This window comes from Thunnus maccoyii, chromosome 17 (assembly GCF_910596095.1).
Source record: "Thunnus maccoyii chromosome 17, fThuMac1.1, whole genome shotgun sequence".
Lineage (NCBI taxonomy): Eukaryota > Metazoa > Chordata > Actinopteri > Scombriformes > Scombridae > Thunnus > Thunnus maccoyii.
In genome coordinates this window covers 29,840,615-29,861,992 of record NC_056549.1, presented here as the reverse complement: position 1 = coordinate 29,861,992, position 21,378 = coordinate 29,840,615, and the positions used below count along the sequence as shown (strand labels likewise).

Here is a 21,378-nt window from a genome sequence, read left to right as displayed (position 1 = left end):
TGTTAGTATTCAAGAGTTCAAGAGAAAACAGTCATCCAAAAATAATCTTTAAACTCGACTTGCAAGCAGTAGTGAAAATGTTTAAATACCAGTAATTCAAACTTCCAACTGAAAATGCTCTCTTGTGCCTGCCAGGTACTTGCTAACATAATACCAATCTAACGTTATCAAAAATGAAACGTAGTCACTTATTGGGTAACCAGATGCACAAATGTAATTCTATTTTCTCAGTATGATGTTACTGAACATTTGGTTTGATTCCACAAAGGAGAATGAACAATGATTATGTTTAGTTATTCCTCTGCCTCCTTTAGTGATAGTGGTACGTGTAATAAGTGTAGTTTGTTTGCAGTACTGGAGGCAAGGCTTAGTGAATTGGAAGCGCGGCTCCACACCATGGAAAAACAATCAGCAGCTAATGTAGTTAACCAGCCCCCAGTAGCCAGTGCGGGCCGACCTAGCGTAGCTCCCACTCCCCCGGTAGCTCCCAAGCAGCCGGGAAGCCAGGGTGGCTGGGTGACTGTCCGAAGGCAGCATAGCCCTAAGCAGAAGCCCATGGTTCACCACCAACCAGTTCACATTTCAAACAGGTTCTGCCCACTCAGTGACACACCCGCTGAGAAACAAACTCTGATTATTGGCAGCTCCATAGTCAGAAACGTGAAGTTAGCGACACCAGCAGCCATAGTTAAATGTATTCCTGGGGCCAGAGCGGGCGACACTGAGTCAAATTTAAAACCGCTGGCTAAGAATAAACGTAAATATGGTACTATTGTCATCCATGTAGGCGGCAACAACTCCCAATTACGCCAATCGGAGGTCGCCAAAATTAATGTTGAGTCGGTGTGTACATTTGCAAAAACAATGTCAGACTCCGTAATTTTCTCTGGACCGCTGCCTAATCTGACCAGTGATGACATGTATCGCCGCATGTCACAATTCAACTGCTGGCTGTCGAGGTGGTGTCCAGCAAACGATGTGGGCTTCATAGATAATTGGCAGACTTTCTGGGGAGGACCTGGTCTGATTAGGAGAGACGGCATACATCCCACTTTGGATGGAGCTGCTCTCATATCTAGAAATATGGCTGAGTTTATTAGTAGACCAAAACCATGACAACCCAGAGTTGAGACCAGGAAGCAGAGTTGCAGTCTTACACGCTCTCTGCGCTTCCATTAGAGCAGTTACCCACCCAAAACCACATAGAGACTGTGTCTGTCCCCCGACCACTTAAATCAATTAAATCCAAAGTAAACAAAAGAAGAGTCATTCATAAAAATCTAGTAAAAATTAAAAACGCTACTGCAATAGTACAACAAAATAAGATTATTAAATGTGGACTCTTGAACATTAGATCTCTGTCATCTAAAGGAGTATTAGTAAACAATTTAATTTCAGATCATCATATTGATTTATTTTGTCTTACTGAAACCTGGCTGTGTCATGAAGAATATGTCAGCCTTAATGAATCCACTCCCCCCAGTCATATTAATACTCATATTCCTCGAGACACTGGCCGAGGAGGAGGAGTTGCAGCCATTTTCAACTCAAGCCTAATCATCAACCCTAGACCTAAATTTAATTATAACTCATTCGAAAGCCTTGTTCTTAGTCTCTCTCAGCCAACCTGGAAAACTTTACAGACAGTTCTATGTGTTATAGTGTACCGTCCTCCTGGCCCGTACTCTGAATTCCTATCTGAATTCTCAGAGTTTTTGTTGTATTTAGTCCTTAGTACAGATAAAGTAATTATAGTAGGTGATTTTAATATTCATGTGGACGTCGATTATGACAGTCTCAGTACTGCATTTATCTCATTATTAGACTCAATTGGCTTCTCTCAGTGTGTAAATAATCCCACTCACTGTCTTAACCACACCCTAGACCTTGTTCTGACTTATGGGATTGAAATTGAACATTTAATAATTTTTCACAAAAAATCCTATTCTATCAGATCATTTTTTAATAACTTTTGAATTCCTATTACTGGATTACACACCATTAGACAAAAATGTCCTCACTAGATGTCTATCTGATAGTGTTGTAGATAAATTTAGGAAGCAATTCCATCAGTACTGAATTCACTGCCATGTCTCAATACTACAGAGGACTCTTATGTTAACTTTAGTCCCTCCCAAATTGATAATCTTGTTGATAGTGCTGCAGGCTCATTAAGAAAAACACTCGACTCCATCACCCCCTTAAAAAGGAAGATAATAAAACATAAGAGGTTAAGCTCCATGATATAACTCCCAAACCCGCAAATTAAAGCAAACATCGCGAAAATTGGAAAGGATTTGGCATTCCACCAAAGTGGAAGAATCTCTCTTAGTCTGGCAAGATAGTCTTAAAACATATAGGAAGGCCCTCTGTAATGCCAGAGCCGCCTATTAATCAGCATTAATAGAAGAGAATAAAAACAGCCCTGGGTTCCTTTTCAGCACTTTGGCCAGGTTGACAAAGAGTCATAACTCTGTTGATCCATGTATTCCTATAGCTCTCAGTAGTAATGACTTTATAAGCTTCTTTATTGATAAAATTCTAACTATTAGAGACAAAATTAACCACCTCCTGCCCTCAACAGGCACCATTCAGTCCCCAAACACAGGCACCTTAGAAACAGCTGTAAATCCTGACATATATTTGGACTGTTTTTCTCCAGTCAACTTTTCTGAACTAACTTCAATGATTTGTTCAGCTAAACCATCAACCTGTCTCTTAGACCCCATCCCAACTAGGTTGCTTAAGGAAGCCTTACCTTTAGTTAGCACTTCTTTACTAGATATGATCAATCTGTCTTTAGTAACAGGCTATGTACCACAGTCCTTTAAAGTAGCTGTAATTAAACCTCTTCTTAAGAAGCCTACTCTTGATTCAGGTGTTTTAGCCAATTATAGACCTATATCTAACCTTCCATTTCTCTCTAAGATCCTTGAGAAAGCAGTCTCTAATCAGTTATGTGACTTTCTACATAACAATAGTTTATTTGAGGATTTTCAGTCAGGATTTAGGGCACATCATAGCACAGAGATAGCACTGGTGAAAGTCACAAATGACCTCCTAACTGCATCAGACAAAGGACTTCTCTCTATACTTGTCCTGTTAGATCTTAGTGCCGCATTTGACACAATTGACCCTCAGATCCTTTTGCAGAGACTGGAACATTTAATTGGCATTAAAGGAACTGCATTAAGCTGGTTTAAGTCCTATTTATCAGACCGATTTCAGTTTGTACATGTTAATGATTAATCCTCCGTGAAGGCAAGGGTTAGACACGGAGTTCCACAAGGTTCTTTACTTGGACCAATACTATTCACCTTGTATATGCTTCCTTTAGGTAATATTATTAGGAAACACTCCATAAATTTTCATTGTTATGCAGATGATACCCAAATACCCAACTTATCAATGAAGCCAGATGAAACCAATCAGTTAAACAAACTCCTTATTATCAGGCTGCCCTAACAAGTCTCTAAAGACTCTCCAGCTGGTCCAGAATGCAGCTGCACGTGTACTGACTAAAACTAGAAAAAGAGATCACATTTCTCCCATTTTAGCTTCACTACATTGGCTTCCTGTATTGGCATCTGGAATACAATTTAAAATCCTTCTCCTCACCTACAAAGCCTTTAATGGTCAGGCACCATCGTATCTTAAAGAGATTAGTATCCTATTATCCCACGAGAACAATGCACTCCCAGAATGCAGGCTTACTTGTTGTTCCTACAGTCTGCAAAAATAGAATGGGAGGCAGAGCCTTCAGCTATCAGGCCCCTCTCCTGTGGAACCATCTTCCAGATTCGGTCCTGGGGGCAGATACCCTCTCTATGTTTAAGAGTAGGCTTAAAACTTTCCTTTTTGATAAAGTTTATAGTTATAGCTAGCCAGACTTGCCTTGGATCAGCCCTTAGTTATGCTGCTATAGGCCTTGACTGCCGGGGCACTTCCCATGATGCATTGAGCTCCTCTCTCCTCCTCTTCCTCCTCCTCTCCATCTGTATGCATTTATGTACCATTAATGTATGTTACTAACTTGGCTTCTTCCCTGGAGTTTTTGTGCTTTCTCGTCTCACAGAAAAATCCAGAGTCTGAGTTGTGGGCCATGGCTGCAGGGATGGTGGCATGGTCCTGTAAGTGTCCTGCCTTGACACCTTCTCCTGCCATTATTGTTATTATTGTTACAAGTCATATCTCTATTATTATTATCGTTGTTATTATCGTTGTTATTATGCTTCTCTGTGTCTCTCTCCCCCCTGTCCCACTCCCTCATTCTTTCTCTCTCAACCCAACAAGTCAAGACAGATGGCTGCCCACCTAGAGCCCGGTTCTGCTTAAAGTTTCTTCCCATTAAAGGGGAGTTTTTCCTTGCCACTGTTGCCAAGTGCTAGCTCATGGGGTAATGTCGGGTCTCTGTAAATTAAAGAGTACAGTCTAGACCTGCTCTATGTGAAATGTCCCCTGGGATAACTTTTTTATGATTTGGCTCTATATAAATAAAACTGAAAGTGAAAATTAAAAGAAGTGCAGCAGTGCATAAGTGGGAAGTTGACAGAGAAGCTAGGTGAAGGCTTAAGTGAAAAGTTAAGTTTTTAATTTTCTTTTAAAATGTCTAGCGAGACAGAATTTCAGATTTCAAGATTTAGTTTATTGTCATTTTCTTGTGTATTTGCATACAAAAAAAAATGAAACATACATAGTATATACTATGTATGTGTATACATATATATGTGTGTGGTGTGTGTGTGTGTGTGTGTGTGTGTGTGTGTGTGTGTGTGTGTGTGTGTGTGTGTGTAGATACATATATATACTAAATACAATACAATACAAAAAATTAATATAAATCAATCTTAATGTTATGTCACTGTAACTTTGTTTAATTGACTCTTGATGCTTTGGCAATATTGTTATTGTGACAATCATGCCAATAAAGCAAATTTGAATTCAGTGATCCTCTGAGAAGAAGTTGAATAAGTTGACTCAGTTCTCATTCTACAATTGCATAAAATCAGAAGTTGACATAGAAAGTGTTTTATTTAGGTGTCATGTGGGCAGAAAGAGGGGCAGATTTCTTAAAACCCTTTAGTTTATTGTTGGCTCCAACAGGGCCCCATAAGAAGAGTCCTTTGTTGTATTCTTCTTGATTTTAGGCCCTGCAGCAGCTTCCACAATCCCATCATGCTTCAGTCATGTTAGTCTGGCTGTAAGAGTCTATCCCAGTGAAATGCAGTGATTAACCCACGAAGGTTATCGTCTCCTGGAGTTAGTGTGGTTAGTGTGTGTGTGTGTGTGTGTGTGTGTGTGTGTGTGTGTGTGTGTGTGTGTGTGTGTTAGTGTATACAGAATAACAATAATAGGGCCTTGACCTCTTTACTGACTCCATACTGTCAGATGATTAAAGAAGGCCCTCTGCTGGACACTTAGAGCTAAACCCTGTTTCTGTGAGACCACACACAAATGTACATACAAGCATTCAGACCTCATTCAGACCAACAGAGTGACCCTGGGTAAACCCACATCAGGAGTCCATCTGTATGGGTCAACGCAAGTCAGTCATCCCTTCTCTCGACCAGGGTTGGATGCAGGTCAAGGCTGCCTGACTTTGATGACCTGGCGTTGCTACCAGGAATGTAAATAAATTAAATAGTATGTCTCTGCTAACAGTGGAAACAGGCTGTCTCATGAATGGGTCCAACAGGCATGTATGACAGGGGGGGACTCAATGCGCGTCTGCTGTCTGAAAGTGGTATCAGGCACAGAGAGGATTAGTTAGAAGCAAATAATAAGCTTCTCCAGGACAACCTAGAATCTCTTCTGAACAAGCCTAAACTCAATAAAGAAACCAAACACAACACAGCAACCCTGAACATTTCCTCTCTCTGCAAGAAATTTAAAACTATTGATAATTATCTTTTAAAAGTGAGGAGTAACTGCATCTGGCATCCAAATGCAGTGACTGCCGAGCCTTTTCATTTAACCTCAGTCTTATTTTTGTCATTTTGACCATCATTACTATCACTAATGATGATATTCTTATAATAAAGTTAAAGGGTAACTACACACTCAAATTCTGCTAGCTTCAACCTTCACCATATTTTAAAAAATGCTTGGCGTACAGCTGGGTATCATCACCATGGCAACGGAAAGACATCCAGACATGTCTGCTGATGACACATCCAAGGGGGAGCATGTAGAGAGTAAACAGGATGGGGCCAAGAACCGATCCTTGTGGGACACCACAGTGACAGGGAGAGGTCTAGACCTGCATCCTCCAGTGAGAAATACTCAGTCCTACCTGAAAGGTAGGATTGAAACCACTTGCAGACCAACCAAGTGCAGAGTCTGACATTCCAATGGTGGTGTGGGGGTGCTCTTATTGAATACAGTGTCAAATGCAGCTTTCAGGTCAAGGAGAATCAGGAGAGCAGGGGACCCTGCATCAGCTGCCATGAGCAGGTTATTCACAGCCCTAAGCAAAGTTGTTTCAGTGCTGTGTGCTGAACGAAAACCTGACTGAAAGTTTAGGTTGTTATTTTTAAAGTGGTCCTGAAGCTGAGAAGCAAACACCTACTCCAACACCTAGTCCCCTTGGATATTGTTAGAGCTATTAAAATGAATGGTATAAACTGCTGTGTGACTTGGAAGTGTGGAGAGATCACCCAGAAGTAAAAGCCAGCCCAGGTGTGTGTGTTAAGTGGTGTCATTACAGGTACTTGATTTTCAGGGAATGTTCATTTTAACTATGGCTATTCTGCTTACCCTCTGTGCAAAGGCTTTTTTTATTTTTTTGAGTAAAAAATAAAACAATATAATGCAGAAAATGAAGCAGAGTAGACCATTTATTCATAAGTTTGTTGTAAACCACACCCACTTCAAGTATAATAAATCTGAATACAGATATTTTTGTCACATCTCATATAGAGACCTCAGTTTGGGTTAACCAAGGCAATGGGGTGTAATAGGGGCCACTTTCATGGTTTTTACTTATTTTACTTCAGCTGGTCAGAGTATCAGCACAGTGCTGCAAGTATAATATGTTTGTGTTACTTACTCTGATCTTGCTGCTGTCCTGGCTTTATTCTCAGCCACATTTGAATGAAATGATTCCTTGCTAAACTGCTGCTGCCATTTTTCAGTCTGTGAATGCTCTGCAGACCACCATGTACTCCACACTGATGGAAGCATAAAGGCTTTTTTGCTTTCAACTAATTTATTTTGAAGTTGCTTTACACATACTGAGCTGCATGAGGTTTCCCTGTCCCCAGAGCACAAAATTACCCGCTGAATCTGTTTGGTTGTGTGAGAGGCTTAATTAACATTCCCTGAGTGTTTACAGTCAATTATTCAACACAGTGGTTTTCTGTGGGAGCTACTCATTACTGTCACAGAGGAAACAAATCCTCTCTCTAAGGGACAGGAATCCCCAGGGAAAGGATCTTTGCTCAAAAGAAGAAGTTCTTTAAAAAGCCTTTAAGTTAAGCACTATATCTACTAGTATGATATCCACTAATCCTGAAAAATCATCAGAGCAAAAGAGAGAGTGACCCTGTTGAGTGTTTGTGGTTCAGTGCATTGCAGCTGGTGACAATGTGAGCAGCCAAGCTGTGAGCTGTGGGATGGAGTGTTGAACTGTTGAGCATTTAAAACCCATGTAAATATACAGAAGTCATTCAAGCACTCTGCACTGCAATGTTTCTCACACTGCTGAGGATATACAACCTTCCCCTGCCAAGGTTTACAGTTTGATAAATGCATGCATGTTACAGGGTCATTTGGCATATCCACTGGTTAGATATAAAACAAACCAGCTGCTTCTGTGCCCACATGCATGTATACAGTATGCAACATACAGACACAGTCACAGAGCACATACGCATACACATGCAAACTCTCCCACCACTTAACAAGTGTGTAGCTCTGCCACTGATGAGCAAACATGTAATTACACTTCATTCTCAGATGCTCCTACTTACTTTTTTATACATTCTCTCTTTTTTTCTCTTCCTGTTGGTTCTTCTGTATACTGCAGGTTGTGTCACATGTGGCTGAGGAGACGCCATGAGGGAGAATATACACCAGCACATTTGCATTTCTGATGGTCTGTTCTGGTTACTATAAAGGAGCTGCTTACAACTTCGTTAAAGTCTGGGGTGAGGGATAACAAGCGGGGGAGTTAATAATTCAGACTGGAGCAGTACTATGTGTTGAAGGAAGATCCAGGTTAACATCCACTACAATGTCTAAAGCAGCAGCAGCATCTTCAGCCCTCCATCAGTGTCTACACAGGATACAATCAGGCACAGCATTGTATATAGGTCATTCACCCCTTGGTGGTGTCAAACATGGGGCCTCGAAGGGTATTTCTTCCTTGTGGGACCTCTCTCAGATTGAGATTCTTATGGGCTTTAAACAGATAGTACAGAAATATGATATATCCAGGAAGAATCTCTTTTGATTTTTTCTGATAAGATCAAGAGAAAACCTGCTTTCCTCATTGATTTGAATGTTTTCAGCACTGAGAAACACACACCAATCAGTGCCCTATACAACAATTTAAGGTGCAATTCCTCTGCTGGCATTCAGGAACTGCTGGGAGAGGGAATTATGTGTACAGATTACAGAAAACATGTGGAAGGTATTTGGAATATTACAAAAAGAAAAAACTCAATTTGTAAGTGATCAAGAGCATTGCAATTTAAAATACTACACAAAGTACATTATCTCCTTATAAATCCTGCCCCCTGCTACTAGTGGCCTTGCTCCTTGTCTATTGTACTGCCCTCACACTACAAAAAAACGAAAAGATATCTTGTATCAAATTGAAAACATCTTGGGAACTACTTTTCTGAGCATGCGCATAGCTATTGCACGTCATAGAATAAAGATGGTTTGCCTTAACATTCTGAGGAGGGAAATTACTACTTCAATTACTTTACTTCTGTGAGGCTCCCATGATCTCTGGTTGGTATTAAATACTAATGGAGTAATATTTCACTGGACTTCCTGACTTGTCTGATATTTTCCAAAACAAATACTTTTAACAAAGTGTAAAAACCCTTGCTCCAATACATTCATGGGAGCATTTTACCACTAGCTTTTAAAGTAACTGCTGCTGTGTTGTGACACTGACTTTCAGAATGATATACAATGTTTGACAGTAGAGAATGATGTTATGTGTCACCTGAGCTGAACAATATTAAAGCACTTGAAAAATTAGCTGCAGGTAGTTTTTCACAATAACATTATATTTTCATAACTAAATAAGCAAAAATCAAAGTTAAGTTCAAAAAAATCCCTGTCTTTAGGTGTTATTTACTTTGAGTTTAACAGTCAAAAACAAAAAGCTAATCCTCTTTAAATGACAGTGAGTTGACAACATAAGCAAACAACCCCACAACTGCCATCACATTTTGGCAGACAACATGAAGGGGCTGAAGAAAGTTAGTGAAGTTGACTTGCTGACATTATTTCTTCCCCACTAGATCATAAATCATAAGCAAAAAATCAAATGCACCACAACCACACCCGCTTTCATCCAGTCAAAAAAGTCGAAAAACCAAACCAAGTCAAACCAGTAGCAGTACAGTCAGTTAGAAAACATGAGGGGACTATGTGGTTCCTATGTGGTTCCTATCTGGATCCTTTTTTCCCCAGTAAGACTGTACATGAAAAAAATGTGTTTTTGCAGTTCTACATGATACATCATCATTTAATGAAGCTTTTTTTTCCAGGTCCAGTGCTTCTCGCTACATCACTATTTTAATTTAAACAATCCTGTTAGATCAGCACTAACAAGGAGAGATGGGATATCATCAGATTATTGACACACAGCTGAAACCAGCTACTTGCCGAACCAGATCAGCAATAATATGCAATCACTTTATACTATTAGTGCTGAGCCCCAACTAGATCCCAATGTGACATTCTTAGTGGTATTTGCTGCTCTAATTGGATTAACACCTCAACACACATGCTGCCAATTAACAGGGGGCTAAATTGGGGGCAATTACATTCACTTAAAAATAGAAACATAAATGGTGTGAAACAAAACAGTGATTCCTTTAACTAGTCCCCATGAAGTTCTTGCCTCATTTATTGATGCAGGTTTAGCCACATTACACGTGTATTGCAATTTTGGGATGTGACTGCCAAACCTGTAAATCCCAATTTATTTGCCTCAGTCATCTAATCATTGCTGCAGAGAATGGAACATTTGTACAACACAAAGAAATGGAATGTTGTACCAAGATGTTTAAGTGTTACCTCACAGTTTTCCCATTAATAAATATGCATTTCACCTTATCACTGATTGTTATAATGTAATAATGATTAATGGTTACACTAACTGTTCTAAAAACCTAGTGGCAGAAAAATATGTTTTTTCTGAGACTCAGGAAGTGATGTTTCATGTTTGTTTGGAATAATGCCTGGATGGTGCATATTTTCAGATCAGTCAGAGGCTGAGCTGATACAAAAACGTACCATATGTGCATTGCGTGTGCACATGGAGTGTTCTTACATATCTAAATAGCAGCTAACATCTGTACAGTCAATACATAGTGGCAAATAAACATAAACCATGCCCAAAATCACCCATCAGACACTTGATAGTTTACTCAATAGTGAGCAGTAAATTGAGATTTTGGTATCTTACTAATCGTCATGGTTTTGCATCATCACTGATATCTGTACAGTTGCACAATAGTAATTTTCACACCTATAAAATACAGCTCAATGCATTGTGGGATTGCTGCCAACTGTGTTCAATAAAAAAAAGATATTGTATGTCATATTTTATAAGATTTTGACCTGATAATGCCAACATTGCAAAGTTCACAGAGTGTCAAAAATGATAAACACGTCACTCTCTAGGGAACATGAATCATGGAAATCTGTCCGTTACAGTTTATCTTTGTGCAAAAGTGGGTAATGTTCAATTTCATGTTTACATACTACTAATTTGCAACAGAAAATATAAGTAATGTAACACTGTCCTGATTAGGTTTTATATCAAACCTATATCACAAAATGTTCACTGACAACATGCTGACTGAATGAACACCAGACCAACCCACTCACAGCATCCACTGAGAGGGGTTTAAAGGTCATCGACCAGGAGTCAGTGGACAACCAGAGAAATGTTAGGGAGGACATTCACATATGACACAAAAGACCATCTATGAACAGAGATAGAGGTTGAAATATTAAATGACATTGTACAAGATTAAACGGTAACATTTATTTACTTACTAACACACACACACACACACTGTACCTTGGCCCTGGCAAGGACAGAAAAATCATTGTATCAAATACTGACTGACGCAGGGCAAAAACACAGCACTGAGCATTGTCAGTAAATACTACAGCACTGACTGCTTAGCATACTGTAGACTCAACCAGGCCCAGGCAGATTACAACTTCAGAACTGCAACACATTCATTTGCACATGCAGCTTGTTTATCTCTCTATTTCCTCACAATCCTCCATGCACATTAACAAAGTACCAACTGAAGCGGACAGAAACCTGCTCCCTCTACCACCCACCTACCCACGCACACACGCACACACATACACACACACACACACAGCAGTGAACAGACCGTCTCTTATCCACTCAACAAATGTTAGCCCAGAGACAATCTGAGCATTTATAGCCTCAATAACTCAATCTGCTTCATTAGAAGTCACAATTCTGCTGGAGAGGCCTTTAACAGGGCCCCATAAGAAGAGTCCTTTGTTGTATTCTTCTTGATTTGAGGCCCTGCAGCAGCTTCCACAATCCCATCATGCTTCAGTCATGTTAGTCTGGCTGTAAAAGTCCATCCCAGTGAAATACAGTGATTAACTCACAAAGGTTATCGTCTCCTGGAGTTAGTGTGGTTAGTCTGTGTGTGTGTGTGTGTGTGTGTGTGTGTGTGTGTGTGTGTGTGTGTGTGTCCTTATGAGGCAAAATGTCATTTCTGAGGTTCTGGTTAGGGTAAGGGATAAGGTGTGAATTGAGGTTAGATTAAGGTTAGGGTTAGGCATGAATTGGTTATGGTCAAGCTTAGGGTTTGGGTGAGGCTGTCCACAATGAATGGAAGTCAATGCAATGTCCTAACAAGGATAGCTGTGTAAATTTGTGTTTCTTTGTGCACTGTGTGTGTGTATGTGTATTATGCAGGGTTGTGTGAGCCGCAGGATGTATCCAGAATGTCTAAATAACTTCACAATAGGGGGTTCCCCTGTGTAAAGGCCAAAGCTAAGCAAGACAAAGAGGGAGCCTGACTTCCTAAAGTGCACCCACGGGTGGGGGTGGGAGTGGGAGTGGAGGGGGGGAACCTGTTGATTGTAGTGTTTAACTTACTTTTAAGAACTGAAGGTAAGGCTATTCTAGTAAAGTGCTTGAAGGCAAAATGGGCCTAAATGTTGATTCATCAAACTAATTATAAAAAGACTACATTCACTTTAGGAATGTTGGACTTTCCCTCCCTTATTTTAATGGTACTTTTAATTAATCTGAATCTACAGACATGATGTGGATAAGTTAGTCCAAGCAAACAGACAGTCACTGCATGGACTCAGCAGTTGGTGATATTTAGCCGATTACACACTGGAACTACATTCACTGAGGGTCTCTAATTACACACATAGATACAGATGCTGTATTCTCTGGCATAAAACCTCAGTATGCTTCAAACAAACTGCTTGTCAGATCATTCTAAAAGTGTCTGAAACCCCCTTTCCAATAGTGGAACCCAAAACCGACAACCTGACTATCACACCCACTTTATGCAGCAACAACTGAATGCAACACCATGAATGCCTTCCAGGATAGAAATGTGTCTGAAAGTGTGCATGGTTTTCCCTATTAGGATAATTCATGGCATCCAGACTCTTAACATTGATGGATGGAATTGGTGTACGAAAGTTGTAATTCCTTCCTATCCTTCTTTGTATTTCCCAACATAGAACTGGTGGTGCCCAAAAGAGATCTTTTCCAGTTAAAAGACTCCTAACTGCAGGCATTGAAGAAATAGTGCACAATCTCAGAGGGAATGAAGAATTCTCAATGTCTGACATCACATCTGTTCTAGATTACCAGCAGGTGTGAACATTGTTGGTGAGAAAAGCTTCCATAGCATATGAGAAAAACCTTAGGCAACTAACACGCTTTCTCAATTTCCCAGTGACAAAGTGTATCTACAGTGACCCTGTCCTAAGTGTTGAATGTGATGCTTTTCAACCCTCATCTTTCAGTCATGAGGAATTGCAATCACTATTGAATGGGCGAGGAAGCTCTTTTGTAACAAGGTTTTATTGTTTTTCCAGTGCTTTTAATACCTTGTTAAACTATGTTTATCTTACACACTCTGCCCACCTCATTTGATGTAGCATTACAACAGCATACATTTGTGTGGTGTTAACACTGTTGATGCATAATTTCACTTTATGTTTGTTACTGTCCCTCACAGGTGTGTTCTCGAGGTCACAGCCGTTGGAAGTGGAACTTCCAGCTTGCTTTCAAGTTTGGCATGGAGACAGGGGACTTCGTCCTGGCCAAAAATATGCTCCTCTCAGGAAACACTTATAATATTAAAGCTGCAGGGATGATCGGGCCCTTGCATGCATGTTGGGAAACGCCACAGTCGAAGTGCTGTTATTGTGGAGCAACACAATAAAGCAACACATTTACCAGAGGGCAACTGACATGGATGTATACATTTTCATGAATATTGGACATCGCATATAGCAGATGACTCTGACTTCCTGCGACCACTATGTGATGTTCGAGAGCACTGACTAGTTATAAGTCACGTTGCTGTATATCATGTGTAGAACAGACCATGTAAATTTCATGTAAATTGGACAATGTTTGTCACAAAATGCTGACTTCCTGTTGTCAGTAGGAAGTATGACTATGACTATGACTCAATATGTGCATGTAGATGTCTTCAGGCCTGGAGTCTTATTCAGCATGTGAAATTTGGGGCAGATTGGACAATGTAGAGTCAAGTCACAACAGCTTCTTCTTTCATGGTGAAACATGGAAATTTTCTGCATTGCCACAGCAACAGCATTCCACGACAACATAAAAGCTTTGCAGTTTGGTATCATGAAGATCTTGAGATTTTGCTGGCCAAATTTGAAGTCTCTATGGTGAATTCTCTAGGAGGAGTTTGTTTATGTATAAGGCCTGTAAATGACAAACACTGTGCAAAAATTGCATAGTAAAATTTTAATTTTTTAATTTAATTTAATTTAATTTAATTAATTTGAAAATTTCTAGGGGTCGTCTTTGGAGTTATAGAGAGTCCCTTGGGAGCACTTCGTGTGTCAGTAGCTCAGCTTTAACTCTAGGGAACACTCCCAACTCCGGGAGTGGTGTCCAAATTAGGAAATGTGCATCATGTAGCAAGTGGATGTGACTCCCCTCGTTGAGACCTGCTGATGGATGTAACAGTGGGGCAGAGGACAGAGACTGAGATAACGATGTTACTCAGCTGCACACTGGTACTTGACGTGGTTTGTTTTTTTTTTCCCTAAAACAAATAATTTGTATTCGGGCCCACCCCAACTAGAGTACACCAACTAATTATTATTATTAGAAGTTCAGGTTTGGGTCTCTTAGGATCATGTATGTTGGAATTATGGCCATTTCAATTTTCATGGCGAAGGATCGAAATTCACCACCCTGCGATGCCCCCTTGGGAATGTCAAAAACTCACCGTTTTGATAACTTTTCATCTGGTCTGTAAATGATACTGACTGAATTTGAAGTTGCTGAGGACTTCGTTAAAGTATGCGGGCTGGAAATGGTAACATTGGCGTCAAAATCACAACTTTGATCCAAAATGGCCGACTTCCTGTTGGACTTAGGGTATAGCTCCAAGAGACTTTTTGGTTTCATATGCATACCGAATTTCATTGTTCTACAGCAATCCGTATCGAGGGGCTCAATTTTCTTAATTTTCTACAGGGCGCTATCGAGCCATTTTGCCACGCCCACGTTCGAGACCTATAAAATATCAAATTTTTCACCACTTTTGATGTATGTGCGAAGGTTAACAACTTTTCGTGCATGTTCAGGCCCTAAAAAATGTGTTTGTTTCGGAATAATAATAATAATTAAAGCTGCAAGCAGCAATGATTGGGCCCTCGCACCCTTGCGCACTTCGGGATGAGGTGCAGTCAAAGGGCGTCTGTCATGGGCATGTAGATGTCTTCAGAGGTGGGCTGTTTTCAGACACTGCGAGAAGGAGAAAAACATCATTTCCTTTGTCCACCATTTTGCCTGATGCTGGGGCTGCTTCATTGAAGTTTCGTAGGGGGTGCTATTGACCCAGTTTGCATCACTGACTGAATATTGGCATGTAAACGTGTTCAGGCCTGGACTGTTATCAAACGTGAAGTTTTAGGCAGATCCGACGATGTACACTAAAGTTATAGCAATTTCCTCTGTCATGGCGAAACATCAAAACTCAACGCCACGCCACAGCCACGCACTTCAATGATAGCTAAATCTTTTGATAACCTTTGATCACATAGTAGTCTAGATGACACACACCGATTTTGAAGTTGTTATGATGAATTCTGTAGGAGGAGTTTGTTAAAATATAAGACATGCAAAATCGCCAAAATTGACCACTAAATTCAAAATAGCCGACTTCCTGTTGGGTTTCAGCTATGGGTCCAGAGACTTTTTTGTGTGCCCTGGCATGATACATGTTTGTACCAATTTTCATACATGTAGATTTAACGTGGCGTGGGGGCTGCTTCATTGAAATATTGTAGGGGGTGCTGTAGAGCCATTCTGCCACACTTATACCAGCCACCGATACGATATTACAGACTTTAAGACCTGCCATGTGTGTGCAAAGTTTTGTGAGTTTTCAAGCATGTCTGGCCCTTAAAAACAGCTTTGTATTTTGTGGCAAACAATGTGTTGCCATGGCAACGGCTTTTGATGAAAACTCAAAGGCTTCAGGAGTTATCATCATCAAGGTCTTACACCTTGGCTGACCAAATTTTATGTGTTTCTGACTAACCTGCTAGGGGTAGTTAGCAAAAGAGTGGCGCTTAAAACTTCCTGTAACAAGTAGGTGGCGCTATGACTGTCATTAAATATGGGCCTTTACATGTCTTAAGACCGGGACTCTTAACAAGCATATGAAATTTGGAAAAGATCAGATCATGTGGAGTCAAGTTATAGGGCTTAACTCTGATGCCGTCCCAACCGTCATGGGCTGAGGTGGTTCATCACGGCCGAAGGAGGGATCCGGTTAAAGGGAGAGTCTCCCCGCCACCTCCATTCACTCTCTCTAACCGCTTCATTTCCCTGATGCACCAGGCTCCTCCTCCGTCCTGGTGATGCCCCTGCAGTCCCGCCAGTGTCCGAGCCATCAGATTGCACTCCGGCTCTGGCCCCTCCTGTCACCGCTGTGTCTCCTCCACTTGTGGCCAGCGCAGAACGGGCGGCTCACTGCTCCACGAATGGGAATAGGCGCCGTAGGATGCTGCGGGAGGCCATCATCAGACACTCAGAAGATCTTCCTCGGGCTGAGCCTCCTCGCTCCTGCCCACCTGCACAGACTCTCCCACCTGAACAGCTGTCATCGCAGACGGAGCACCCGCTGCCCAGTCCAGGTAGCTTGCACACTTCACCTCCTCGTCCTCTCATTCCTCCCACCACATTAATCATCGATGACTCCATAACCAGGGACATCCATTTCATCAATGCTATTAAGCGCTGTTTCCCTGGTCCCACAATACCGGTGATTATGGATAAAATCCTCTGCTTGCTGCCCTCACTCCCAGCCTCCATTACACGCATAGTACTGCATGTAGGGTCAAATGACACTTCCTGTCGGGAGTCTGAGCACACCAAAAATGAGTTAAACCTCCTTTTCAGCGTTTTAAAGGACACTGGAAAGTCTATTTTTATCAGCAGGCCTATTCCCTCATTTGGGCGCGGAGCTGAGCACTTTACCCGCATTCTTAGCCTGAACACCTGGCTCCACTCTGCATTTAGCGTTCAAAACTTGTTTTTTATTGACAATTTTAACCTGTTCTGGGATCGCGCATCGCTCTTCAAAGGAGACAGGATTCATCCCAACAGGCAGGGTACCCCAATGCTGTTGGCAAACTTTCAACATGCAATCCACACCCACTCCGGAGCCCCCTTCTTCCTCTCCTGTCTCATCCCATCCCTTCGTCTCATGTGCGAGCACCCCCTATCGTCCGCCAGCAGCAACAGCAGCAGCAGCAGCTTTTTCACTTCAGGTCCTGGCTCACTCATTCCAGTTGTCAGGAACAGGGTATCCCATCCACACTCCTCTGCGCGTGGCAGATCAGACCCTCGGTACCTGCGCCCCTTGGTGCAGCTGTGCTGCTGCCAACAATGCTAACAATGACTCTGTGCCCCTCAGGTTAGCACTGTTGAACGCTCACTCCATCCTAAATAAATCCTTTTTATTGAACAACTTTTTTATCTCAAAAGGATTGGTCTTTCTGTTTCTGACTGAGACTTGGCAGAAATGTACAGATTACAGCCCTTTTATTGAACTGTGCCCACCTGATTGCACTATTACTCACTATTGATTGTACTCCGAGATCCACAGGCCGGGGTGGAGGTCTTGCTGTGGTCCTGAAGAAATGCTTTCAGAGTCGGCCAGTGAAGACTACATTCTTCACCGCTTTTGAACTGCAGTTAACCAAAGTTGGTCTCGCTAATCCATTTTATTGTATTTTAATTTATTGACCCCCTGGTTTTAACAATTCTTTTATATCTGAATTTAGCGTCCCTGTTAGCTTGACTTTTAGCTCAACCTTCTTCTCCTCAAAGTGTTTTCAATGCGTTTAGTCACAGTAGCTCTCGATGGCATAATGCACTCATGCTTGGGGTACAAATATAAATAATAATACAAATATAAGGCAACCCCGATTACAAGACAATGCCCCCTTTTCCAACACCTATTTTTGGAAAAATAACGTTACTTTTTGAATATAACTTACATCATAGTATAGTTACATACTCACACGCTCTCCTGCCAGGCTCCTGGAAGCAGTCAAAAATTATTTTCTCTAGCAGTTACCATTAATGATAAGCTCCTTATCATCTGTGGCAGTGGTATTTGGCAGCTTGACATATTTCATTTTGGCAGTAGAGATGTTGGAAGACACTTTGGACTCGTTTTCACCTGTCATGAATTTATTTCCTCCATGGCAGAAAAACACGTTACACAAGTCTTAAGAAACTCCTGCCCATAATGCCCACACAACCCATAATGCAACACTGTGTGTAGGAGTCGGTTTTACACCAGTACTTTACCCATTCAAAAAGAATATCTGATTCATTCATTTATTCATTCATTCAGTTTTATTTATATAGTGCCAAATCACAAAAAAGTCATCTCAGGGCACTTTTCACATAGAGCAGGTCTAGACCATACTCTTTAATTTACAGAGACCCAACAATTCCCCCATGAGCAAGCACTTGGCGACAGCGGTAAAGAAAAACTCCCTTTAACGGGAAGAAACCTCAAGCAGAACCCAGCTCTAGGTGGGCGGTCATCTGCTTTGACCGGTTGGGTTGAGAGAGGGGGGGGGGGGGCACAGAGAGGCAGAACAACAACAGCTACAACAACAACAACAACAGCAATAACAATAGATACATGACTAGCAACAACAAACAGCAGCAACAGCAGGAGAAGGACATCCCCATGGCAGCGTGGTCCCTGGGGTTTCCTGCAGATAAGGAAACCCCAGGGACTGAGACTGTAGGAACCACCAGTAAGCATGTATTCTGTGAGCACAGTGTTCTAGTGGGGTAATAGGATACTATGAGCTTTTTAAGATATGAAGGTGTCTGACCATTAAGAGCTTTGTAGGTGAGGAGACGGATTTTAAATTCAATTCTAGATTTTACTGGAAGCCAATGCAGCAAAGCTAAGATGGGAGAAATATGATCTCTTTTTTTGTTTGTCTTTGTTTTTGTCAGTACACATGCAGCAGCATTCTGGACCAGCTAGAGAGTCTTTAGAGACTTGTTAGGGTAGCCTGATAATAAAGAATTGCAATAATCCAGCCTAGAAGTAACAAATGCGTGGAGTATTTTTCTGCATCTTTTTGAGAAAGGATGTGCCTGATTTTTGCAATATTATGTAAGTGACAAAAGACAGTCCTTGAAATTTGTTTTATGTGGGAGTTGAAGGACATATCCTGATCAAAAATAACCCCCAGACTCCTTACAGTGGTGCTGAACAAATCATTGAAGTTAGTTCAGGAAAGTCGACTGGAGAAAAACAGTCCAAATATATGTCAGGATCTACAGCTGTTTCTAAGGTTCCTGTGTCTGGGGATAAATCAGTGCCTGTTGAGGGCATGAGGTGATGAATTTTGTCTCTAATAGTTAGAATTTTATCATTAAAGAAGCTCATAAAGTTGTTACTACTGAGAGCTATATGAATACATGGATCAAGAGAGTTATGACTCTTTGTCAGCCTGGCCAAAGTGCTACAAAGGAACCTAGGGCTGTTTTTATTCTCCTCTATTAATGCTAAGTAATAGGCGGCTTTGGCATTACAGAGGGCCCTCCTATATTTTTTTTATCCTATCTTCTCCTATCTTTCCAGGCTAAGGCTTCTAGTTTGGTGGAATGCCAGATCCTTTCCAATTGCAAGTTTGGGAGTTAAACCATGGCACTAACCTTATGTTTTATTATTTTCCTTTTTAAGGGGGTGATGGAGGGTGATGGAGTCAACTGTTTGCAGTGAGCCAGTGGTACTATCAACAAGATTATCAATTTGGGAGGGACTAAAATTGACACAGGAGTCCTCTGTAGTATTGAGATGTAGTATTGAATTCAATACTGATGGAATTGCTTCCTTAAATTTAGCTATAGCACTATCAGATAGACATCTAGTGAAGACATTTTTGTCTAATGGTGTGTAATCAACTAATAGCAATTCAAAAGTTATCAAGTAATGGTCTGATAAAATAGGATTTTGTGGAAAAACTATCAGATGTTCAATTTCGATGTCATAAATCAGCACAAGATCAAGGGTGTGATTAAGAGAGTGAGTGGGCTTATTTACACTCTGAGAGAAACCAATTGAGTCTAATAATGAGATAAACACAGTGCTAAGACTATCATTATGGACATCCACATGAATATTGAAATCACCTACTATAATTACTTTATCTGTACTATGGACTAAGTTTGATAAAAACTCTGAGAATTCAGACAAGAATTCAGAGTATGGACCAGGAGGATAGTACAGTATAACAAATAGAATTGGCTGTAAAGTTTTCCAGGTTGGGTGAGAGATATTAAGAACAAGGCTTTCGAATGAGTTATAATTAAATTTAGGTCTAGGGTTGACAATAAGGCTTGAGTTGATGATGGCTGCGACTCCACCTCCTTGGCCAGTATCTCGCGGAATATGAGTATTAATATGACTGAGGGGAGTGGATTCATTAAGGCTGACATATTCCTCATGACACAGCCAGGTTTCAGTAAGACAAAATAAATCAATATGATGATCTGAGATTAGATTGTTTACTCATACAGCTTTAGATGATAGTGATCTAATGTTTAAGAGTCCACATTTAATTCTCCTATTTTGTTGTACAATTGCAGACATGGTGTTAATTTGTTTTAGATTTTTATGAATGACTCCTCTTTTGTTTATTTTAGATTTAATTGACTTATGTAGTCGGGGGGAAAAGTAACTGCCCTAATGGAAGCGCAGAGAAGCGTGTAAGACTGCAACTCTGCCTCCTGGTCTCAACTCTGGGTTGTCATGGTTTTGGTCTGCTAATAAACTCAGCCATATTTCTAGATATGAGAGCTGCTCCATCCAAAGCGGGATGTATGCCGTCTCTCCTAATTAGACCAGGCCTTCCTCAGAAAGTCTGCCAATTGTCTATGAAGCCCACATCGTTTGCTAGACACCACCTCGACAGCCAGCAGTTGAATGATGACATGCTATACATGTCATCACTGGTGAGATTAGGCAGGGGCCCAGAGAAAACTACAGAGTCCGACATTGTCTTTGCATATGTACACACCAACTCAACATTAATTTTGGTGACCTGTCACCTGCTCTGGCCCCAGAAATACATTTGACTATGGCTGCTGGTGTTGCTAACTTCACGTTCCTCACTATGGAGCTGCCAATAATCAGAGTTTGTTTCTCACCAGATGTGTCGCTGAGTGGGGAGTAGAGAGAACCCTTATTTTACTCTTTTCAAACTTACTTTTGGCCACACACCTGTCTGAGTAGTGTGACCTGCAGTAACTGAAGGGAAACTAGAAACTTCTCTGTGCACAGCTGCCTAGCTAGTGTCTACCTGCATGTTCAAAGATATTATATATAATAAGAATTCAAAGATACA

The 21,378-nt window shown here is 41.0% G+C and overlaps 1 protein-coding gene across 1 annotated transcript; it reads left to right on the top strand.

The window, feature by feature from the left end:
- Positions 1 to 279: 279 nt before the first annotated feature.
- LOC121882830 lies at positions 280 to 1,104 on the top strand (the record flags this gene model as incomplete). Its single annotated transcript, XM_042391276.1, has 1 exon — positions 280 to 1,104. A coding segment is annotated over exon 1 (825 nt), but the record flags the coding sequence as incomplete, so codon positions are not given.
- Positions 1,105 to 21,378: the final 20,274 nt, after the last annotated feature.